Below are 26547 nucleotides of genomic sequence, written 5' to 3'. Positions count from 1 at the left end.
CATGTCTGGAAAAGCTCTGGCTTGCCTCAAAATGATTTAGCATCAATTTAAATCATTAGGCTGTTTTGTGAACCAAGACATGAAATGGAACTTTTATAGAGCATCCTAAGGCATTTACTTAGCCATGCTGAAAGAACAGTTAATTACTTTCAAGTTTCAAACGCTACTAAAGGCTGTTGAAGTGCCATTCAAAATGCGAACTCAGGAGTTAGGTCACTAAGGTTAGTGGTTACAACAATTCATTCCAAGTATTACAAGTACTTGAAACAGACAGTATTTTATTGTCTTTTTATCCCTCAGGGCATATTTTTCGTTCCTTTGTGACCACAGTGCAAAAGGTTAATGCAAGCTGCATTATTTTATCAAAGCCTCCATATACTGCAGTTTAATTCTAGTAACATAGTTTAATACTAAAAGTAGTCTTCTTACTGGAGATTGAGGTTACATAAAATGAACCTTTCATTACAAATATGATGATCATTATTAAGTGACTGGTTAAAAACATGAGATCCAGAGTTAAGCAGACACTTTAATACAGTGTACTACCAAATATAATGAGCCAATTTCACGACTGAAATATGAAAGTTGTTCTTCCGACTTTTTATGTTATTTTTTATTGTTATATTTTATTTGTTCTTTAGACAGAATGGTTTAATGTTTTTAGGATACTGAGAAATTTCAATCACTTAATCAGGTAAGTATCAGGCTGCAGCACCACCACCTTTCACTGAAAGCAGTTTTACTGTTGGCCACTAGGGTAGTCTCAAATATGTACCATGCAAATTACATTGTGATTAATACCTTTACGAAAATGGTACAATAACCTGTGTTTTTACAGCTGGGGATATTGATAAAAATAATTTCAACTGATTGCAGAAACAAGTTTGTAGCACTGGCTGTTTAGTACAATTGATTAGCTTAAAGAGGAGTTCTTCCTTGTAGATCTCTCTTGAAACAATTAAAAAAAAAAGCTGTCCAGTATTGGGAAACCCTTAAAAAATGCTTTTAAGATACAACATTAACTCAAAAAAAAAAAAAGGCTAGTTCTTCCATAATTTCAGATTCAGTGCTTTTAAATTCTGTGACAAATGGCAATAAGCATAATCTCTTATGGAAAGGAAACAGTGGCCACTCTACTAAACAAGAGATCTGTAGATGTCAGAAGGCTTTAGGCAGATGCTCTAATGTTACCCTACATAAATAGATCATTTACATAAATATGAGAAAAAAGACAAAGCCTTTATGATAAGGAGCAACCCTTCTCATAGGCAAAGGATAAAAACAAATTTAACTGTACATGCATAGAAACTTTATTCATAGAAACTATTCATTCTTATGTCTTCTATATTAACTGGAAACTTGAAATGACAACTCCTTTATTTACACTACTTTGTATTTTAAATTATACAGAATAATGCAGAATTTCCAGATATTTTCTATAAGATCCTAAGTTCTTTATGTTTTGCAGTTCTTTTGAAATTTTTATAGGGAGATGAAAGGCATCACACGGAGATGCCAGTGGAGATAATGGAAATCTCTGAGATTTAAGTGAGTTCTAGAACACAAAAAATGCACGTTTCTTCTTGGTGGCTCAGAACAGCTAATTTAAAAAATGGAAAAAAAAGAACCCAAACAACTACTTCAATAATAATAATATTTTCCGATTTTTCTTCTGAGGTGAGTGAGTGGGAGAACGAAGCCAGGTTTCACTTACAGAGGAACAGGGAAAAAACATTAATCCTGCAATCTGACTTTTTTAACATTAAATAGTAACTGTTAGAAAGTCAATACCATGGTATCACCATGTGATACTGTTCAGCACATCATGAGCAGGTGAAGTGATAAAAATAAAGTCTCAATCATCTCTGATGCTATGTCCATGTTAATAAGGTCTTAATAATTATAAAACTAATCACATCATCATAATTGTATAGTCTTGAAATCAACTAAACAGCTTTAAGACTATTTTCTTCCATTTTCCTATAATTTTTTTATATATACACGTATACATATATACATATTATTGTGATCCTCTTTTGAGCATGCAAATGATTCCATGCCATTGGGAAGGATGGAGAGCAGTGTAATTTTTACAGGACTTAATTGTGGATGAAGGGCAACAAATATCCCCACTGATAACAAAAGACATGGAGGTGACTGAAACACCACAGTTCTTAATGAAATCTTTTTTGATTTTTTTGGGGGTTTTTTGTTGTTTTTGTTTTGTTTGGTTTTGTTGTTTGTTTTTTGTTTGGGTTTTTTCCAAAAAAGGGCTTTAAATAATTCCTGCCAAAACATTTAATTATTTAATCAAACAATGTCTCTAAACAGTATGATGCATGAGATAATTTTATAGTATTCCTTTATTGAAATTGTTTAGGATGAAAACTTGACCTGGCCCAGTACCCTAATGTTCTTCAAATTACTTTCATAGCCATTATTTAAAAATATGCAACTGTTGCATTTTATACCTATTATTAAGCTTTACAGAAAAACAAGTATCCTTGTACTAACACTGGTAAGCCTAAGCAAGCATAATCTAATTGGCTGTCATTCCTGCTAAACCCTATACTAGTAGCAGTTGTACTTTAACCACCCATGCCAGAAAGACACAAACAGTTCTCTTCCTCAAACATGATTTCTTCCAAACTCAAACGTTCTGAACCGTCCACTCCTGATTTGCCAACTCTCTTTTTAAGACAGTGGTGCCTCAGTCTGCACTACTCTTATTCCATCCACATCTGTTTACCTAAGTGTTCCAAATTCATCTACCCTAAATTCCTACTCCAAGTTTGGGTTTTATTCAGTAGATTTTAAATTGACTTTCACAGGAACAGACAAAGAGTGGTTTTGACCTATTATCCTCCTGAAAAAAAGTTCCTGCTTCAAAGGCCATAGTCTTCAGCACTTTCTTAAGGCAAGTTGGCTAAAATGGCTGAACTAGCTCATCTGTTTTGGCTGGAGGTTTTCTCAAAACCTTTAGGCTGAGGCACACACCCACAAAAGACAGTATCAGCCTGAAGTCAGTTTGTCAAAATAACAGCATCTGAAAGCAGGACTTCATGACAGGGTTTGTCAAGCAATCATAAAAACTGAATCCTCATACCAGCAGTTTTTAAAAAAGGGGTACAGACAGACTGATGGATCCACCATAAAAGGGTAGTTGGCAGAGAGAGAAAAGAGATGTTAAGTACCTGTATATACTTAATGTATAAGAACAACTGATACTAAAGATAAGCAACCATTAATATTTTCTTACTGTCTCTTGCTCTCAAAATGATTTTCTCCTCCAGAATAAATTGTTTGCTGTAGATATCCAAATAGGTTTGTTTCTGTTCTTGGTGTTAAATCTTTCATTTGGAAAGATGCAGACATTTAAGCTGCCTGCATTACAGATGGCTACCTTTCTATGTCCTTGCTTAAAAACCTGACAAAACTCCTTTCAGCCAATCTGACACCTAGATTTACCTTGTTTGAACTCAATAAGCAGTCTGAACTCTGTAATAATCTGATGTCTGCTCAGACGGCCTCATTCTGCTCTTCTAAACCTAATCAGTGCTGGATCTGCCCACTTTTAGAAAAATTCAACCTAGGGACTGTATGTAGAAGGCTAATTTACTTCACCAAATACATTTAATCAATTCCAGCCTGCTATTTTCCTTTTGCTCAATGTTTGATTACATGTATGTCACCTATTAGATACGAACTGCTGTTTTTTACAATAAGTGGGTGATCTGACAAGGCAAGGGAGACAAGAATTTCATGTCTCCAATTAGATAAAGTGACATTTCAATCCAATTCTCCGACAAACTTAGATGAGGATAGTGTGCAGTTTGAGCACACACAATGACAAGGCACTTGTCTTTTCAGCCTCTTCTATCAGAACAAACACTTGAGTAAATTGAAAACCTCCCCTTCAGGATTTATTTAAATAGATCAATCAATACTTTATTTCACCATCCTCTACAAGGCAAATAACACAAAAAGTTTTCAAAAAATACCCCCTTTTGCTTTTTTTCGTTCTTGTTTAAGGCCAGACTAATTGTTCACTGACAGACTTTTCCACATTATCTAGACAATATTCATGTTTACAGTTCTTTAATGAGATAACACGGGATTAACTGACAGCTTTTTAATTGCTTTTTTTTTTCTGTCCTCCATACAGATAAAACCTTGCTATAACCGTATCTGCACAGGTAGAAAAGCAAAAGAGAGGAAAAAAAAAAGAACATCAGGCAGTTTCTTACATATCTCTTACCTTCCAGATTGCATTCCTATTTCTTTGTGTTTTCAGGTTTATTTTTCAGCACCTGCTACTAGCCTTTCTGCTGATTTCAAAAGTTCTGGTACTTGGTGTCCAGTGCTACACATCACCATCCTACAGCAACACTACAAACCTTCAAGAGGTTTATGTAAGTAATTGGAATTTACTTAGAATAAGTTCCTACTTAGTGAAACTATGTCTACAATGAAGTAGAATGAATGCTGTACAGAGCTGTAACGTGCTCCCTAGTAAAAAGCAAAGATATTTTGAAAAAGAAGAATTTTCTTATTTCCAACTGGAGTTACAAATTCAGCAACCAGAATGAAACAGAGCACAGTAATAGTGAAGAACTGATTCCATTCTAGGTTTGCTTGTCCTGTCATCCTAGCAATGTAATTCCAGGGCAATTCCTACTAAGTCAGTTTAGTTACACTAGCGTAAATGAGATGAGAATTAGATTCATTGTTTCCAACAAAGAGCGGGGACTAATTACACCACTGTTTCTACACATACTATTATTAAGCCATCAGTAATTCCCAAGTATACTAAGCATTACATGCAATATGGGTTAATGTACATTTTTCCATGATTTATTGATGGTAATGGATTAAAAAAAGATATAGCTGCACCAAAACTGATCCATTATTTTTGAATTCTGCTAACTAACACTACAGAAAGGCTGCTAAAAAAATAGGAAATACAATTTCTTAATTATATGCCATCAATGTAAAAGCATATTTACTAATTAGCCCCTAATGCTTCTATTCCAGTATAGTCATCTAAGGTTTTACAGCACAATGTTTAAAATGGGTCTTTTTAGGTCAGAAGGAATGACCTGCAGGTGGTCTCATAAAAGCTCCAATACAGGCAATGGGGATTACCATAATTACTTTGCCACTCTCAAGTAGTTAATGGGATTACACCTTAAGGCTATCCACTTGTCCACAGTGCCCAGTGCAAATTTCCTGAAAGAATCTGAGTAAGCACAAATGCTGTAATGATACACTTCATAATTTCAACTACTACACCTCAAAAGGAGCACTAATAAATTAAAACTCCCTAAATTAAATAAATTGGAAAAATCTGAATTCTTCAGCTTCCTGTACCTCCCATCACTGATGTAGGCAGTCTTCAATCTGCCTCCTTCAGGCAGTCTCCATTCTTCCTCATTTTCACTGATGTTAGGTGTGAAAGATGCTATTTCTATTGGGGCTTGTAGGGCACACTTTCTTTCCTTGCTGGCATTCCCATTTTTGGCCACCCTTTTTATTTCCCTTTGATTTCTTTTTATTTTTCATGCTTGAACTGAAATAACCTAATTTCTGCCACCATGCCTTATAATTATATTCTCACCTAACCCACTGTTTTGTTCTCCATCTGTCCATTCAAATAGTTCATCTCAGTTTTAATGCTACAATTTGTTTTGTCTTGTTATCTTCACACACTGGCTATTTGCAACCTGCTTCTCTTTGTCTTGTCCTGTTTCTCTCCATTTTTCCTAATCCACATCCATTAAAACCATATTCCTGCTTTTGGAAAATTGTTTTGTCATTATGATTCTCTTAAATCTTCTACTGATAACCTATTATTCCCCAGTCTAACCCATAGCTCAAGTTTCTGCCTTTCCAATCAACACCTGCTCATCTCACAGACAAGCAAGCAAAATGGAATTTAAACATAATGAATGTTAAAAATTGGTTTAGCACAGTTTTCTATAATGAGGATGTACAGACCTGTATGCATTCTATTTAAGTGTTTCCTGCTGTTTTTAAAAACAGCCCTGCATATGTTGGAGTACATATATTTTATGTGCCCATTTTAGTGTAAATCTCTTATATTTTGTAGTAAGTATGTTTTTAGAAAGCAATCTCCACAAAGGAGGGTAAACAGCCATACTTTAAAAAAATCTTGAAAGATATACAGTTCTAAACAGTGCATTTTGGGGAAATATTTAAAACAACAATCAACAAGTAACTGGTTAATTAGCCCTGGCTTCTTCTGTCATTCCATTGTTCCAGCTGAATAGACTCTTAAGATTTACATAAACAGAGTCTATTTATTGAACCTCTTATCGACTTTAACAGGTTATGGGTGATACTCTTACTGAATTAGCAATTGCAGGTCCTCATTCCATGCACCAAGCGTGCAAATAATGAATTTTATTTTGACATACCTTTGACTATCAGTTCTGCATAGTTTGATACACCAACTCCTCCTTCTGTCCGAATCATGCAGCGATAGTTGCCAGCATCCCGCTTTGTGGCATTTACCACACTGAAAAGAGCTACAAATCGGCGAAAGTTGAACACTTTTATATCCTTCAGAGGTGCATCCCTTACATAAATACCCTAGGTAAAGAAACAAAAATAAAGAATATTGTTAGTCATACTTAAGAAAAACAATACTGACAACCAATTTTATTTATCTCAAGTTCCCCAAGAGGGGAGGCAAGATAAAAGCAGAAGTCTGTATGTTACTTTTACAGATGTTTACTCTGTGAGACTTTACTGCCTTCCCATGTGAGTTAAACCATTTATCATCGGTGGGCAACCATTCATCTGGAACAGCTGTTTTCAGCTCTTTATAGATTAACTAATGGAAAGATTTAGGAGCAATGTAACGTTTACTTGCTTGGCTTGCTTTACACAAATATTTAAAGTTATTTCTTTTAAAGAAACATGAAACCCAGCATAGTCACTGTCTGCTTTCTCTTCCTGCTCTGCATCTGCTACTTGGTGTACGCATCTTGCACAGCTTGCACAGAAATGTCAGTGGGTGGTTCTCATATAGCAGCACCTACAGGTGGGGATATCAGTGACTCAGGAGAAAGAAACTAGGCACAGATTTACCAGGCAAATGGCCACAAAGCTGAAGTTGTCTCCATCTCTCACTTCCTCACTGTGATAATGGGAACTGGGCAGTTTCTACTCTTGTGCAGTGTCTCACCTTCAGTTCAACATATTGTGCATCTTGTGTAGGCAGGGCACAAGAGACAAACAGTGTAACACCTGAGGAGCACAAAGGCCAGCCTAAGTCTCATGCTACCAGCCTGCTCCCTCATGTGATCTGGCACATGGCTGCAGGATTGAAAAAGTGACGGTAGCAGGCATAAGAGGGCAGAGGTGACATCTTGTCATGTTCTCTGACACAAAGATGAGGGCATTGAGACTTGGCTCTCAGATTGTCATCAGAAAGTGTGTTCCACCTGCCCATGCAACAGGATCTGTGCCCTATGAACACCAGCAAACTCTCACAAAATATATCATCATCAAATTACTAGATTAGTAGAATTAGAAGAGCTGGCTGAAAAAGAACACATATACAAATCTAGCGAAAACATTCACTCAAACAAGCAAACAAGAAAGATGCACTTTTCATAGAAACATATATATTTCAACAAACTGAAGGCTATAGCCATCATCAAAACATCAAAAGAAACTGGAGAACACCAATAAGCACCTCCTAAAAGGCATTCTTCAGGAAGGTATATGCCCAGTCTGATGCTATATAATGACACCAGATCTTTTTAGTAGAATTTCTTGACTTCAGAAGCTTCAAGCAGGGCAAGGCTCCTGCACTACCAAGCTTCTATAAACCATCAACACAGCTGGTGATTTCTGTTTTTCTGCAATAGAGTCTGTAGTTTGTCCAGCAGAATTTAAGATCTATATAGGAAATACTCATTTTGTTATAGCATTTACTTACCACTATATTGAAAGTACCCTTAAAATACCAGTTATAACCCAGAGAGTTTCAAGTACAAGGTACATAAAATGAAATTCATCCATAAATCACAAAACCACATCAGAATTCATCATGCCATTAAATGCTAAAGAAGCAGCACAAGTAATAGTAAATAGGATTACTCTAAACATGGGTAATGCACAGCTTATTTAAAATGAAAAAAAAAAAGGCTTGTAAGATGCCCAAAGAAGAATGTACTATTATGCCTTAAAAATTACTCAGTCTTAAATTATTACCTGGGAAGTACTTCAGGCAATTACAAGCTCCTTAAAATTCCTAGATTTCTTAGTTGCTGATAAACCGGCTTCTCTGACATGGCATGAGTTACCAGAAACAACACTTGGAAAGAAACATTTCACACTGCTATTACTAAACTACTGTTTTTACCACTGTAATATCCTTCTAGCAAGAATGGCTTCAGACAGCAGGAAGCAAGCAGAGTGGGTTAGTTATGCTTTTTGGAGAATTAGTATTTCTTAAAAGCAACATTATGTTTTACCTAAGACAATAACTGATGGATCCAAATTATCAGAGATGCTGACCAGTCACAAACCACATTTTAAGAGTTTCATTTTAAAATACATTTCTTCAGCTTTCAGACTTCTTAAGGATTCTACGCATAGTCAAGTTATGTGCTTACATTACATCCACCCACGCTAGTTTTTCCTTTTTACTAGTCACAACATCAGGAAGATTTGCACAGGCTACTTTATCCTGCCAAGAAACAGGGTAAGTTATTCCCTAGAGAACAACATACTGCCACACACTGATTAATTTGAGTACCTAAGCTGGCTCAGCTCATTTAGAGTGCTAACAAGCCCCTGTGCACTCCAGCCTGCACAGTACACCCACCCTTCCATGAAGGGCAACTGCATCCAGACTTTACCAGGACACTCATGTGTTGCAACACAACTGAAGAACCACATGAATATTCTAAGAATTATTTCTTGCTTTTTCCTCCCAGCAAAAGCTACAGGATGCTGCTAAAGGGACAAAAAAGTGAAGGGAAAGAACCAGGCAATGCCAGGAAGCAGTATAATTTCTGCCTTAGCTGCAGCTCATGGAGAGGAGACCATGGAAAGGTATGATGCATGCACACTCCCCACTGGCCCCAGACACAAAGGGGACTGTCTCTTACCACACAGGCCCCCATCAAGTCTCCCAGTAGTCAAGAGAAATCCTGAACAACACAATCTGAGTTGTCATATAAATGAACAGCAGTTCAGAAAGGCAACTGCTCAAATACTTGTCCCCATAGTAAATATTTCTCATCTTTTTTGTGCCTATGTATATGAAAATTGGAACTATTCAATGCTTTGCAGCTTTTGTAGTAAATTATCATTTCACTGGGGTCCCACAATCTTTTTCACCTTCTGCTGATTCTTGAAAACACTAATCTCATCTGTTTTCAACTCTTTTTTAACTGCTGTTCTAAACCAGGAAATCTTAGTTTGACCAAATAATTGATTTATATGGCCATGCAACACGTGCTATGTATTCACATCAATAATTTTAACTAAAAAAGAAATAAGCCAAAGCACATTTCAGAGGCACACATCATTTTGTTCAAATGAACAAACTACATGAGCCTTAAATGTAACTCAGCTTGGCTCTACAGAGAATTCAAGCATTTTTGTACCCCACCAAAATCCAGATGTGAAATGGTTATGAATGGTGGATTTAAAATTCTCGAAGGAGCTCCAGAACAAAAAGCGTTTATTGTTATTATAATGCACTTGTAAAATAGATGTGAGATTATTACTCATAAAGATTATCTTGACTGGCTTCTGTTAAACTATTACAACCTCAACGAGACAAAGTGTAGAGTGTCTAATCATAAGTTAGAACTTAAATTGACCCACAGAAACCAATAGCATGATACTTCCTACTAGAAGTCATAGGTGAAAAAAATCCAAACAACCAAATAAAAAGACCTTAAACAAAAAACCCCAAACCCACTTCTTTAGTCTTTTGGGGAAAAATATTTTCTTGGAAAACATAGTGTCTGGAATAGACAAAGACTAAGAAATATAACTGGTTTACTTCCCACAAGGAAAATGAGAACCACCTCAAGAGAACAAGTCTCTCTCTTCCGGAGCTATAACAAATGAATAGGAGAGTTGGCTAATTGATTTAAACCTGAATACAAAGGAATGGTAATGAAGGTAATGAATTAAAGTATAAGAAAAGCTCAGTCCATAGGCATTGGAGAAGAGAGCTAAACAGGCTGCACAGAAAAAAAAAAAAAAAAAAAAAAAAAAAGCTACACCTACAACCTCTCCCAGACTCTTATTTTAATAAGGGAAAAATGACAAATGACTATTTTTAGTCTGAAAAATGATATTTATGATTTGATATGTGTATTTTATATATAAGTACAGTATGGTTTCTGTTTTAACTATATGGACATAGCCAGTTCACTCCCTTTATTTGTGATTCGCATTTGTCTTCAGAAAGCTGCACAGGTATGACAGTGGTCACTTTCATGGTTTTCACTATCCGAAATTTGGAGGAGAGAGTCAATAATATTTCCTTTTCAATATTTAACAGGCACGTTTTGGTGCAAAATATGACGAGCTCTCAGTACTGATTGTCAATAGCTATTTATTTATAATGGCTAGAAATAACTTACTGATATCAATGCAGCATTCATTTATTGAACATATTAGTTCACGCCACTACACTATTTTTTACAAATTATTATTTTTGGTAGTAGTCACAAGAAACTGAAAATTAAACAAAAAATTATAAGTGTTATTTACTAATCCCATTCCAAAGATGACTATAAAACTCATGATCTACAAATCAGTACTATGGTACTCTATATTAGAACTCATTAAAACAGTTAATTGGAGCAAATCTGTACTATGCTTCTCTTTTCTGGATGGGCTTTATTTATTTTCTTTAAATACAATTCAAAAATAAACAGGGGTTTTTTTTTTTGCTTTTTTTACTTCAGCCCTGCTTTGCCATGTGAATGACTGACTGAGGCTTTACCATAGACTAAGCCTGTAAGCTTTTCCTGCCTCTGAGACTCAGAGAACTGTGTGAACAGGATACTTCAGACTTTGGAAAGAGGAAACTGACATAATCATTTAATGTTATACCTGCTTGGACTATAAAGGCCACGTCCCCAGGGCAGAGCTATCTAACCTTCTTAGAGCAGAACAATTTTGACCACAAAACAAAAGACTGCAAGATGTTGAGACCCAAAACCGAAAATAACAGATTCTACTGGCTGCTGAGCAACCCATAATGTTTTCAAATGCCCAGAGAAAGCTTTTCAAACAAACAAATGCACATCGTTAAAAATACTATTAAAGACAACTAATGAAAATATGTAAGTGATAAATCACTTGTAAGAATAAATTTTCTGTTAAACAACATGTTACTTAATACATAGGGATATGAAAAAAACCCTTAATTTAACCTCAGGATATACACAGCCTGAAAATCCATATTCCTAGTACCATCATATTAAAATGCATGCAGAGACAGCTTAAAGCACTCTAAAATGCATATTATTTTTCCATTTTAGGCAAGATAGAATGAAAATAAATAAGCTGATGGTTATTTAAATGAGACTTAAAGTCTCTTTTACACAATGAACTAACTGAAGTTTTCTAAATGAACAGCAATTTAACAACAAGATATATATTAAACCTTTCAGAAATACTTTTAACAATAATGCAGCAGTAATTCAAAGGGATTGAGGTTCTGGGATGTTACATCCAGCAATACCACTGCATTAATCACTCTCTGGGTATATTTCAACAATTCTGACAGAAGAGACTTAAAAGGAATCATCAGTCAGTCAGTCACCCTCTGTACATACAGGTAGACTAAGGAGCTTTTCACATATTTAATAAAAGAAAGGGTCAGCATTATCCCAATTTCAAATATGCACATTTATAAAATTGTGATTAGAGCCATACCAGTGGGATCTCAAATAACATCAGCAGTGCCTAAAGTAATTTCATTTAAAATATGTATAAAATCTAAATCAAATAGTAATTAATACCTCAACAAAATTGCTTTGCAGGGTTCGTATCATTCCAATAATTAAGACAGTTGGCTCTACCTCTGAATTTCTAGAACTCCTTTCATAACCAAGACAACTATTTGTCAATCTAGATCAGAACCACCACATATCCTGTGATTATCCTGTATTACACATCTGTGTAAGTTAACAAATGCATTTCATTTAAGCAATGAGGCTGTGCTGGAAGAAGATTATTATTGTCCTATTTGGAATTATTCTGTTATGAGCCAGAATTGCACTCTGCATGTGTAGCTAATGAACGTTCAATCAAAACATTATTATTATTTTACCTTTCAAAAAATATTTCAGCTTTCAATATTTCAATGTTCACTAACTGAACCTTTTCTTTAAATCACATAGCTCTCCATAAATCTCTGTTTATTATGACTAAACCTAAATACTGGCTGGAGCTGCCAGGTAATAATGTAAAATACTAATAAAGTTACACATTGAGTAGTCACATTCTCAAATATTAAGCAACGACATCTATTTGAAGATACAATTAAACACACAGAAAGTACACAAAGATATTATTTCATCTCCTGCAGTCATTAAAATCAGTGTAATTTACTCAAAGCAGTTCCTCTGCACATACAGAAATTGTTTTCCATCTTTCTGACAGGAACAAATCTCTTACTACTGCACAGAGATTTTAAGATTTTAAAAGAAAAAAAAAATAAAACCAAACCCCAAAACAACAACCCTCCCACACTCAATCTATTCTTTATTTTTCCAGTAAATCCCAGAGTGTTTGAGAAGGGTTTATATTATAGGATCATAGAATCATAGAATAGTTAGGGTTGGAAAGGACCTTAAGATCATCTAGTTCCAAACCCCCTGCCATAGGCAGGAACACCTCACACTAAACCATATCACCCAAGGCTTCATCCAACCTGGCCTTGAACACTGCCAGGGATGAAGCATTCACAACCTCCCTGGACAACCCATCCCAGTACTTCACCACCCTCACAGTAAAGAATTTCTTCCTTAGATCCAATCTAAACTTCCCCTGTTCAAGTTTTAACCCATTACCCCTTGTCCTGTCACTACAGTCCCTAATGAAGAGTCCCTCCCCAGCATCCCTGTAGACCCCCTTCGGATACTGGAAGGCTGCTATGAGATCTCCATGCAGCCTTCTCTTCTCCAGGCTGAACAGCCCCAACTTTCTCAGCCTGTCTTCATATGGGAGGTGCTCCAGTCCCCTGATCATCCTCGTGGCCCTCCTCTGGGCTTGGAAACAGGGTGTCAGGGGAAGAGCGGGGAGGCCCTGCATATGCCTTATGCTGTGGCAGCAGGGGCTCATCGATTTCCCTTTCTCCATCAGACAAGCAGCATCGGAAGACAACAATGCACATGCAGAACTGTACCAGAGGCACGGGAGCTGCGATACCAGGGAGTGCCTTTGTCCAGAAGGCAGGGAGGAGGCAGAGCCAGATGGGTAAGTTGCCAAAGATGCACCCTGGGGCTCAGCATGGGATCTCCATCTCAGCAAGGGCTTGAAGCAGAAGTGCTGAGAACAAGAGCTCTGCTGGACAATCCTGTGCTGTGGGCACTTTATCCTTAGAGACATGAACCCATTTCTTTCCCCAGGCCCTGGCAGCTGTTCCTGTGCTGCTCCTGCACTGCTGTGGGCACTCACAGACGCTGCTCCAACCTGGGGAACAGCCAGGAGGCCACATGGGAGTGTGAGAGCTGTGCTGGCCTGGGCACCTGTAAGTGTCGAAGCACCCGGCTGCTCCTGGGCTGGGGCCAGAGGTCAGGTAAGGCCTGGCAGTGGGTGCCTGGTGTGGGCTTGGCAGAGCCTGAATGCCCCAGGAGGGCTGGGGCACCGCTCTGGCCTACCCTGGCCCAGGCCTGGGAGCCAAGCCCTTAATGTTCCTGCTTTCCCTTGTAACCTCCAGTGCCAGCTCAGAGCTTCCTGGTCCCAGCACTGCTGGCCCAGCAGCATCGGGGCAGCCTCTTGGATCTCTGGAACTGGAGTTCAGCAGCCCCAGCAGCCAGGCACCATCAGGGCAGACACTTGGACATGCAGCACAGGAGTCCAGCAGCCCCAGCACTGCCAGCCAAGCAGCATCGGGGCAGACTCCGGAACATCAGGCACAGGATTCCAGCAGCCCCAGCAGCAGCAGACAGATGCCATCAGCACCATGGCACGGTTGCCCAGTGTGTGAGGGCAGCAGCCGCTCCAGCCACCCTGGGCCTGACCGACGGCAACACCAAACCCGATGCACCCGTCAGACCCAGACACCCTACAGATGGCCTAGAAGACTGCAGGAGAGAAGCTGTGTCGTGGTTTAAACCAAGTCCCCCAACTCCCGGAGAGTTAGGAAGGAGAATCCAAAGAATGTAGCCCCCACGGATTGAGATAAGAATGGTTTAATTGCTAAGGCATAACACAAAACCCCTACTGCCATTTACTACCACAAATAATAATGATACAGCAAACAACAAGTGAAAAGAATACAACATCCCACCAGCCACTGACCCATAACTCACTCCACCCTGCCTGGCTGAGCACCGCGTGCTCCCTCCTCCATTTTTCTCTACAGCTCTCCCCCTCCAGCTTTCTCTTTCCCAGTATGCATCCTGGGCATGACGTGCTATGGTATGGAATACCTCATTGGCTAGCCTGGGTCAGGTGTCCTGTCTCTCCTTCCTCCCGGCCTCCCCTCCTCCACCTGGCTGGAAAAAACCTTGAACAAAAACACCCTCAAAACATGCTCAAACCATGACAAGCCGACCGCCAGCAACACGCGCTGCGAGCAGTACCCACAGCCAGGCGGTGCCAAGGCTGTCACAACGCTCCACATCACGTGATACCGGCAGGCGCAGCACCACCAGGCAGCGGCCATCGGTGGCATCCTATGGCTCTGCACCACTGCCAACAAGCAGGAGCAACAGATCTGGTGGGCCGGTGCGGGTGCGAGACCGCTCCCACCTGTAGCATCGAGCCCAAGCTCCCTACGAACGGCCCAGAAGATGCTCCCAGGGCAGCCACACACCAGCACCTCAAGCTGGGAAGAGCCCCTGCATATAAGCTGTCCCAGGGCTCACCAGCACGAGCGAGCCACAGCCGCAGCACCTCAAGACAGCGGCCATCAGCATCATCCCATGGACAGTCAGGAGTCATCAGGGAGCAGCAGATCCAGAACTGACAGTCAGGAGGCTTTACAGCCATGCCACAGTTCCCTGGCACCAGACACTGGCACTGCAACAGTCGGGCCATGCCACGGCTCCCCAGCATGCTCCCAGTTGAACTGTCACACCCAAACTGCCTACATACAGCCCAAAAGACAGCAGGAGAGAAGCCAACCGCCAGCACCATGTGGTAAAAGGAGCACCCACAGCCAGGCAGTGAGAGGCTGTCCCAGTGCTGTCCAATATCTGAGACCAGGAGCCCCAGAACCAACAGGCATCGGCCATCGGCAGCATCCTCTGACTCCACAGCACTGGAAAGTGGCAGCATCTCCATCCCTGCTAGGCCCACGTGGGCACGAGACAACTCCCACTTGCAACATCGGGCCCAAACTCCCAAAACACGGCCTGGACACCTCAGTGGGACCAAGCGTGTTTCCTCTCTGAGTGACCACTGAGATCCCCCTCTACTGGCACAATAAAGGTGGCCCTTCTTCTCTGGACTGGGAGAGTCCAGGCTCCTTGGTTGGCTTACTCCTCCTCTGCCTTTTTCAAGGGGCAGCATCACTGGTGGACTTGGCAGTCCTCTGGTAAAGGTTGGACTTGATGATCTTAAAGGTCTAGTTGACTCTACTGATTCTACTTGATTCTGTGATTCTGTGTACTGTTGACAGTCATGGGTGCTCAGATCCCACCACATCTAAGTGCTACCACACCTCACTTTCATCATCAGAACACTAGTTCCCACAGAGAATCAAACTCAGCACTTCAGAAAGGCACATTTCTCAAATTAGCTATTAAAATTGACTTTTACCATATTATTGATGCCATCGTAGCCATTCAAGGATGAGATCTCTTATGCAATTTTTGTCTCAAAAATTCTATGAGCAATGAAAACACGTAGTTTTATTGACTCATTAGGTAGCAAGGCAGGGAACAGTCACACCATTCCCCAGCACTTAGCAATGGAGAAAAATCAGAGCTCTGGTGGTTTCTTGGCTCCATCGGGAAATGGTACAGATATCTCTTGCAGTACAGCTTAGTCAGGTAATCCTATATACAAATACAGCATACTTTTTTCTCCATGAATTCTGTCCAGTCCCGCTGAAGAGGCTGGATAGAGCAAAAGAGGAGAAGCAGCCAAAATTTAGATTGAAAAGACAGGTAATCTCCAATTCTAAGTAAGTCTGATTGCTCCACGTATAGTAATTCTTCTAATTTGTGTCATTGCAACTTCAAATTTATGAGATTTTCACCAAATTCTGTAGGAAATACCTTCATGGTTCAATGGATCTTACTGACAAGGCTACTTAAGTGTCAGTCTAAATGCTCCCATCCTCATCTTATCCCGTTACTCTTAGTTATAGCCCATATTCTAGCCTCAAAATAATTCTGCTCCCACATGGTGTTGATATCCTTCTAACATTTCAAGGCTCCACTACCCTCTGGCACAGGAAGATATTAGAAAAATATAGTAGACTAAATTAAAATTGTCAGAAAAACCAATGAATGCCAGATAATGTAAAAACAAAGAATCATAGAATAGTTAGGGTTGGAAAGGACCTTAAGATCATCTAGTTCCAAACCCCCTGCCATGGGCAGGGACACCTCACACTAAACCGTATCACCCAAGGCTTCGTCCAACCTGGCCTTGAACACTACCAGGGATGGAGCATTGACAACCTCCCTGGACAACCCATTCCAGTACCTCACCACCCCCACAGTAAAGAATTTCTTCCTTATATCCAGTCTAAACCTCCACTGTTTCAGTTTTAATCTGTTACCCCTTCTCCTATCATTCCAGCCCCTAATGAAGCATCCCTAGAGGCCCCCTTCAGATACTGGAAGGCTGCTATGAGGTCTCCAAGCAGCCTTCTGCTGCATAGATTTTAGAGTGTTTTGGAGTGATTTAGAGTGTTTGGGTGACTTATTTGAAGTTGTTATTACTTTGCACTAGAATCACATTTTTTTCAATAGTGTTGTATTGGCAGTTGAGTTTTGAATAATTCTCACATCTCTTTAGCCATACACTGGACCCAAAACTTCTGCAGCACATCCAATTCTACTTCAATAGCTTTGCTTGGGAATTTATTTACACAACTCTTTTTACTCAGATCACAGCAGATTACATACCAAAGCACAAACCACTTTTCATATAATCTTTGTAGCATACAGTGAGTGATAAATATTAATGTGCATTTATCTACCGGACTAGTGACACTTCAGTTAATAAAGATACTCTATTACAGCCAGTCAGGATTTATTTTTTAATAAACCTCTTCATCAGTAAGCAACAAACATATAACTAAAGAGCTCTGGGGACAAGACTTGGTTAAGGTAAACTTCTGCAGCACCAGCAGGGTCAGTCCCACAGAATTTGTTTCAGCTTTCTTAAAATCTTAACTTCTTGATTTTCCACCAGGAAATCTAGCATCACTTCAGAGCCTAACTGAAACCAAGGTCCCAAGACTTTAAACTTCCACCACATGGCTCCAAATAGGAGTCTGTCAACATCATTGATACTGTGAATCAGGTCAGCTGCAGGCAAGAAGTTAAGACAAAGCTATGAAAAAGGGACAGAAGAAGGCAATCATTTGTAAGGCCCACACTACGAATAAAATTTTATAATGGTGGGCCTTGTACACTGTATACTTTGCAATGGCAAGCCATTGATCTACAAAGGAATGTAATTGAATATCAGCCCTATTCACTAAGTCTTACATGTACTTCTTAAGTACACTCAAAAAAGATAATGCTTAAACCATCCTGAAGCTGCCAGGAATCATTTTAATGATTAAAAAAGTACTATCATTTTCTACCCAAAATAATGAAAATTACTTCCTCTTTTCTTGAAAGTGCTGCCATCCTTCCACTGCAGAGTACGCATAGTTATCGGTACATCTATATTTAGCTTAATAGTAAATGCATTATTTTTTTTCCCAAAGGGTATCTTGTATTTCAACATCATCTTTTACCCAGAGGATCTGAGCTTACTAGAGCATTAAAGAGTGGGCAGGCACCACCACTGCAAAAATACAAAACCACTTGGTTCACTCCCTGGATTTCCAGCAGCACGATAAAAACAGAGTGCAACTAACTTATGCCATGGTCTATTCTGTCCAAAAAAATATGTATCCACAAGCAACAGCTCAATTTTCCACACTATTATTTTTAACTATGTTTAAAACTATGTGCTCAAGCTGACTCAAAGAAATCAAGAGCAGAGAAGTACAAGATTTCAGATTCAGAATTTCCAGCAAGCTTTCAACTTTTTCAACAGTTTTGTCCATGCTTTTCTGAGCATGCCCACTATCCCGGTATGAAACCAAACTCTCAATTACAGAGCGATTTCACATGCTCTGTTTTCTCCAGATGTTTCTGAGGATATAGCTTCCTACAAGTCATTTTGTATTCTATTGTATGCTGTTAAAGATGAACGGAAAGAAGATTTGGAATTTTTACGTATTTTATGAGCACTGAAAAATTGTTAGTCCTGTAGTGATAGGACAAGGGGTAACGGGTTGAAACTTAAACAGCAGAGGTTTAGATTGGATATAAGGAAGTTCTTTACTGTGGAGGGAGTGAGGCATGGGAATGGGTTGCCCAGGGAAGTTGTGAATGCTCCATCCCTGGCAGTGTTCAAGGCCAGGTTGGACGAAGTCTTCCTTGGCATGTTTTAGTGTGAGGTGTCCCTGCCCATGGCAGGGGGTTTAGAACTAGATGATCTTAAGGTCCCTTCCAACCCTAACTATTCTATGATTAAAAATTTCAAGAATTAGGATGAACACCTTGCTAAAAAGATGAAGATAACATATTTTTTATTTTATTTTTTTTTATTGAGTTTAAATACTCTGGTTTGACATTCTGCAAACACCAGGCTTCATGGAGGGGCTGGGAAGGAGCAAAGTAATGAGGAGAAAATGAGAAAGTAAAGATTATTAGCATAGTTTTCATCTGTATACACAATGCAAAATCTACTAATGCAGACATTTTTCTGCCTTTTCTATCCAAGCACATAACAGGACAGTTAAAAACCAGTGCACTCAAGTCCCACATTCTCTTAATTGGAAAAGTGTTACCTTTCTGGGAAGAAAAGCAACGTGGGATGCAGGAAGACCAACATGTCTTCTGAGGGCAACCAAGGTTTTAAACAACCAGAATAGCAGGCAAAACCAAAGAGATACTTAGTCCTACAAAGCAAGTAAGAAGTAGCCAAGAAAGTAGCACACACATTTCAGGACGAGAAACCATGCCTTGTCAAGTGTGAGGCAATGGCCTACTGAAAAGATCCTTCTAAATGGAAGGAATGAATGGTAAGAAGAGATACATGCTTATGGTTAAAGGGAATTATAGTAAACCCCTCAACAGTGAGAATGCAATTGGTGAATAAATGCAACCACAGCAATAATAAGCTAAATAATAGTTCATGTAAGAGGGAAGATAACATAGAGGGGTTTTGGTCTTACTAAGTCAGTTTAACAGCTATCACCCCCAATACACACTTTCCCCAATGCCCTGTTTTTCCTTCCTGTCATTTTCCCTTCAGGTTTAATTTAATTTCATCTTTACTTTGATTCTCCTTGTCTCAAAGAAGTTTCAACAGCCCTTGGTTTTAAAAAAGAACCAACTCCAATTAGAACATGATGCCCTCCAACAGCAAGTTTGTATATTTTAGGTACAGTATTCATTGTAAAAGTCACTCTTTTTTTTTTCTTCCAAAGGTCCAAGAGCATAGCACAGAAAGCTTACTGAACTTACTTCATCAATTGCCTAACTTGTATGTGTCCTTAAGAGATTTTGCTGCTGCTGAACTGTGCTTCATATCAAGGCAGTCTTCAGAGTCCAGAAACAGGCATATCTAACACACTCTTAAAACACAAGCTGAGTTTAACCAGCCCTCCATGGCACAGGTCAATTGGTCCATTATCTCAAGTTTGCTAACCACCGTGTACTATGTTATTTAACACTCAAAAATAACCATTAGATTAACACATTACACTGAGTTTCTTGAAAAGAGAATACTACTTTCATCGCTTCACTTTCAAATTCAGACAAAAATGTCAAAAAGGTTAGACTAATAAAAGTAATATCAGCATAACTTTTCTTATGGGTCATTTAATCAAATGAGATTATCTATGGGAATGGATAAGGTTGGAGGAAAGGGGTAAATTTAATTGCACCTCCTCTAACTTGTCTATGTCCACAAATGTCACCAAATTTTCTGCAAATCAGTGTAGTATGTAGTCAATTCATTAGTATCTGGTAGTTTATGAATACTTGACACATAGTTCTAAAATAGGGGAAAAGGAAGAAGAAATAGCAACGTTCTCCGAAGTCCAAGTATCATATCGTCCTTGTTGAATAAAAATAATAATGGCTCTCTTAAGTGGCACTTCTGACACTGTAGATATAAGGTGTAAGAAGACATCTTCAACAAATGAGGAAGATCAAAAGCGACTGACCTTTCATGTTACTTGCAAACAAACTTTGTCAAGCTGCCACTTGACACTCCCACAGTACACAAAAGCACCTACTGATCAAACCCATACCATTTTTTTTAATATTCAAAGGAACATCTTCTTTAGGCCTACCTCATTGTACAGTCTACATTAATAGTTCCACCTGTTTGTGTTACTAAATTGTTACATATGCATATGATTTAATTTTAACAGGTAAAATACTGCTTCATTATCTTAGCATTCAAGAATGGCTGAAACATTTTTTCCTCAAGTGCTTCCAGATGTAGTAATGAAAATCGTAACTATATGAAAGCCTCAGAGTTTACAGCATAACAAAAAATTCTTTCAAAACTCTCGGACCTTATAGCATACTTCATGGGATTTACATAAAGAAGCATATGTGCACACAAACGCACATACATACTTTGTATATCCTATAAATATACTTTATTTTCATAATTTGCCAGGAGTTATTACACTGGTTCTACACTCTCACAAGGATGTTTTTGATACCCCTCATTTGTGTGTGTGTGTATTCCTACAGAAAGTAATTTGCTTTCCAGAACTCCCTCTGACACAGGATTAGATCTCTGCCTTTGACTAACAATAAAAGATGCATACAGGTTTTGCAGTTTTGCATGTAGATGAATAAAACCTTTCATACTCTTCATACCTTCAGCAAAAGACTACTGAAGATACACAAAAATATTAATTGAATAAGGGGAAAGGGAGCTTTCAGGAAAGGCAAGAAGAAAAGTGAAATCCCTTATTAACAGGTAATACACTGTTTACACAGGGTAGAGAAGAGGGGCCCTGAGAGTGATACTATTCAGTTTGTTGGCTGCAAATGAAGCAGCATGTGTTCAGCATGTACAAACCATTAGATATTAAAGACTTCACCCTCTCTCCTTCGATCAGAGAATACCCATTAACATCTGGCTACTGGCAAGTCTGATGATGCCATTTATTACAGCTGTCAGATACATCCAGAGATCCTATTGTTATTTGCTTACCTTCGACAAATTATTACACTTAGGTCTGTATCTCTGCAATAAATGTTATGTGCCTGAGAATTAAATTTATAAATAATAATTTGAATTTCAACCACGTTTTAGAATGAGGCTAGGAAAAACATAGTTCTTCACTGAAATGATGACCTCTCTTTCTCATCAGCTGTAGCTTTCTACTGTTTGAGGAACCTCTCCCGAAGAAAGGGTACCCACAGAGTCAAGGTACAAGTCCCTGAAAAAGGCAACTGTCACATGTTTAGTGATGCTATAACAAATCTTTAGAAATTATTACCAAAAGATTCAGTTTCATAGTAAAACTACGCCTCTGTCGTATCACTTAAAGTGCTTCCAGGACTCCTCTGTTTACTGATATTCTCGAAGCCTTTGGAAAAAAAAAACAACCTCTTTGAAAAGGTCAGTTCCCCAAAGTACTGGCCACTCATAGCTGCAACTAACATCAGTGGACACAGGATCAGTGCCTTACATGCAGAGAATCAGGTCTAGATGTCTCAGAGAGTGCTTCCAAACACAAGGAATACATGCTGATTTTATTTATCAGTGTCTATGATCCTCAACTGTTAAATGAAGATCATATCAGTCCATCCAACAGGAACAACTTAATATTGTGAAGCACTAAGATTATATAGTAAGACATTAGAAAACTAAAAACCTGGTTTCAGAACTGATTTATATAGTATTTAGTAGGCAAAGTGAAGCCCTAAATATACCTGTGTGAAGGAACCCACATACTAAGCTACTCATCAATTGAAGATGCCTCCTGTACTGAAGGAGATGGGAATTTTGCAGGAAGATGAAAAAAAAACCCAAAAGTTAGTGTGTAGCTTAAAAAAAGTAGGCTCAAAAAGTTCAAACTTTTAACTACAGGGACACAACTTTCTCTAAGTATTGCCATGGAAACATTTATTTTAATATTTAAGCACTTTTCACTTGATAGCAATTTTTATTTTGGTTACTATTAATATAATATTTTGTACGTATAAATTTTCAATACATGACAGTTCAAACTTCATACACTTCCAGAGGAAAAAAAGTCCATGTATGTGTGTATCTCGGGCTTGCAGTGCAAGAAATCTACCTGGTTTTAAATAAATCTTTATTTTTCTAAACTTCATTCTAACTTGAAAGCTACAATTTAGATTCCTGGCTTAAAGATGTTTGTGGAAAGCAAAATGTTTGCTTTTTCAGTCTTCTACGCTGCACCAAAAGATTATTTCCAAATAAGAATTCTGCTCTCTTTCTCCTGTAATACAGATTTGTGCCAATCTACTAGATACTAATAATAGAAGAAGCCTTTCAGAAGATGTTGTCTCAGCTGCTTTCACTTGACTATTAACTGTTCTGTGTTTGTCATGGTTCCACATGTTAATTTCTCTCCCAGTTTAACTTTGGCTACCACCTACAAATGTTTTGGGTTTGTTTGCTTGCTCCTTTTGAAGTGTATTTCCATTCCTTGGGATTCCCGGCTTCTTTAGTGCCTACTGCTTTATCTAATTTTTGGTGTCAGCTTCTGGAGCTTGTAGTATCAATAAGGAATTTGTTTAATTAAAAGAAATAAAACAAAATAAATAATATAGCAACTGTTATAATTCCCACTGTAAGGGCTGTATTTTATCCTTACAGTGGAAACACAGGAAAGAGCACAGGAATGCCATTTTTAATCCATCCTTCAATAAAAAAGAGAGTCATCCCATACTGACAAGTAACCTGTGTTGTCCACAGATGTGTTAAAGAAAATGAAAGCAGAGGGAACACATCTATTAATTACAAACATTCCTTCATTAGTGTTATCAGATTTATTTTAAAGTATGTTTATGTTTAGAACATAACCTAATTGGGATGTGAATTCATAGACATACAATCTAGCCAATGGCCTTACTGGACAATAGTTACAAAAACAGAGTTGTATAATTCAAAGTGTTCTTGCTTGACTTTAAATGATATCACTGAAAATACCCACCATTTGTTGTCAAATTTTCTGACAAGCCTGCAATCCTAGCTCATGCACTAGTGTTCACAGCTGCCTAGCAGGATCAGGAAAAATGTTTCTCTTGCAAAACACTGCACTATGGAATAGGAAAACAGCTTTCTGTCTTCCCTCTCCTCAAAAAGTAACTATGGATCACAGCATCACGAAACAAATTTCATAGCTCAGTGGTCTAATTTGGACAGCTAACCTATACATTGTGGTTTCCCTATCACACTTTTAATTGCAAAAAAAATCCATAATATTCCATAAATTAATAGACTTCATATTCCGTAGGAAATAAAAATGGGATAGGCTTGAAAAGAAAAATAAAAAAATATAATGCAAAAAAAATGGTCTACAGATTTCACTTAAGACTGCTTCAAAGCCTGGACATTATTACACTATTAAACTACGCTGTTTCCAACAACTACTCAGCCAAGAGGAAACTAAAATAACCAACCAAGTTAGGATCATTCATTTGTTTTAAGGAACTTCTATCCCTCACAGTCTCTAAAAGACTGCAAAAAGTAAAATATTTGTTTGCCAGAAAAATTCTGTACTACTAAAAGTCTTCTGTTACATACAAGGTGAGAGGTACAAGATAAAAGAGACAGAAGTATAGGAGTACAATTCTGCCAGTGCTGAAGACAGTCAGAAATGTCATTGAACTCAGTGGGTTTGTAATTTCACTCCGTCAATTTACTCGTACTTCAGACTAACAATGTGAATCTGAAACAAATGACAGGTACTGGAAATCACTTGGGAGCGAATTATCTCGTGATATTTTGGAACTGTAAATTCCAAACAGATTAGGCCTCCTCATATGACTTACATGGCAGAAATGCTCAGAAGGCCCTGATAAAAATCACACAACCATTATTTATTTATGTATTTACTGCAGCTTGCCCTCAAGGTCTTATAAATCTAAAGGGAAAAAAAAATAAAATAAAAAAACCAAACAACAAACCCCAAACTCAACAACAAAATGAAACAAAAAAAACCATCCACCCAAAATAACCCAACCAAAACAAAAACATACCCCCTCCCCCAAATAGAAACAAACAAAACAACACAAAAAATCCCCACAATGTCAAAATAATTCTAGAAAGGGCTTAGTATTACTGGTGGACAAAGCAGGCATATCAGAGAGATTGCACAACCCATCTGTAATACCACTAAAACCTATTACCTGCATGCTAGAATAAAAATCTCCAGAGAATGGTGCTCATTTTATTCTGGCTCTAGTGTGCATAAGAACATCTTTCATTAAGATGTTTTGTAGTTGAATATTGCTTCTATCTGGGCAGGAAAGGACCTTTAACATCCATTTAACGAGTCATATGACATAGAAGATATCATGTTTCCTGACAGCTATTACAAATAGCTCCATTGTACTCATGGCCCTGTGGCAGTGTCATAAGATGTTATAAGTAGGCATATACAAAATTCCTTATTATCACACCATGAAACCAGATGGTCTCAGGTGATTGATGGAGAACTGCAAGGCCTAGTATCTGTTACCAGGCAGTGACTTAGTACACGAAAATACAGCTAATCCTGTTGGAAACTATCTCATAGCCTTGATTTGCAGTGTTCTACAAATGCAGCTGTCTGATCACCCTTACAGTAAAGTTGCAGCAGACATCTGTGGAAACCGGCAAACAAGTACAAAAATAAATCAAAGCTATCCAGGAGATCCTGTCAACTTTTAAAATGTTCTTATACAGAGGCACACCTGGAATTTGCACAACCTTGGACTGATTACCAGAGGGACCTGTATGTTGAATGGGCAGGATAAGTAAATAGTGGCTCTGCAGGAAGATAAAATTCCTCGAGCAGTCAATCTGTCTCTACTTTCTCATTCTTCATATATAGGAAAAAGAAAATAAATCTCATAATCATGTACATGATTATACATTCCATGCAAAAAAGTTCAAGCTGAAGTTATACTGTCCTGAAATATATGGAAAAACTGAATGGAATCAGGATTTCCCTATATTGAATTAATTTTAAAAAAGAGCATTATGCAAAGGTTCAAAGGCTCTATAAAGGTTATCATTGATGAAATAACAACCCACTATTTTCCCATACATGCTGAACTCTTTTCATGACTGGAAAAAAAAACATGCTTTCAAAAAATCTCAGTAGCTTAGAAAAGACAGGAGTCTAATTTTACCAATTCAACACTGTAATATTTGCTTTAAAGGGCTGGAGAGAAATATCATTAGAGAAATTACAGAAATATAAGCCTTAGCACAGAGATTAAAAATACCCTGCAAAATGAAAATAACAGAGATTTCCATTGTCCTCTACTGTACTTGATTAGGCTCTTTCTGGATAGACATAACAGTTCATCATTCATATATGGATAAATATGTCTTCACTTTTGAATTGGTTTTACTTATTTGCTTGTGTACTGGTTTTCTTATAACTATTCATCTGTTTAACCTGTCATATTTAAAATTAACCATTTCTGAAATGCTTGATGAAATTTTGCATCAAGTGCAATGTCAAAGGAAGACTATCCTAAAAGCTTGAAATTGTTTAAACATCAAAACCAGAGAATTTAATCTCTAAGTCCCACCTGTTACTACTGCTCCAATATTCCTATTCCGTCTTTTCCATATACTGCACTTTCACCTGACTGATCTCCTTAGGCATTATTTTAGGCATCCTTATTTACTTCTCACAGACAATATCTCAGTTCTAGCATGCTGTTTTTTCATGTATGGAAAGCATAGGGAACTGGAGGTTACTATATCCTAAAGCTAAGTCCAAATACAGACTACTGTTTGCTGTAGAGGACAGACAACTCTGGAATGATAGCAGTAAGACAAGGCAGCAGTTAAACTTGCATGCCCATTACTAGAAGAGATCAAGTAAGATGCATGGTTTCAATACAAGGT

The 26547-nt window shown here is 38.2% G+C and overlaps 1 protein-coding gene across 5 annotated transcripts in view; it reads right to left on the bottom strand.

Annotated features, from left to right (window-relative positions):
• Positions 1-26547, bottom strand: part of PTPRM (protein tyrosine phosphatase receptor type M) — a 475841-nt gene that overhangs the window by 283397 nt on the left and 165897 nt on the right. For all 5 annotated transcript variants that reach the window (XM_013130096.3, XM_031052840.2, XM_031052841.2 and 2 more), the window contains exon 6: positions 6438-6612. In XM_013130096.3, the coding sequence (XP_012985550.2) occupies positions 6438-6612 (175 nt within the window). The remainder of the gene's footprint in view (positions 1-6437; positions 6613-26547) is intronic.

This window comes from Melopsittacus undulatus, chromosome 1 (assembly GCF_012275295.1).
Source record: "Melopsittacus undulatus isolate bMelUnd1 chromosome 1, bMelUnd1.mat.Z, whole genome shotgun sequence".
Lineage (NCBI taxonomy): Eukaryota > Metazoa > Chordata > Aves > Psittaciformes > Psittaculidae > Melopsittacus > Melopsittacus undulatus.
The sequence above is the reverse complement of the archived record's forward strand: the minus strand, read 5'-3'. Positions and strand labels throughout refer to the sequence as shown.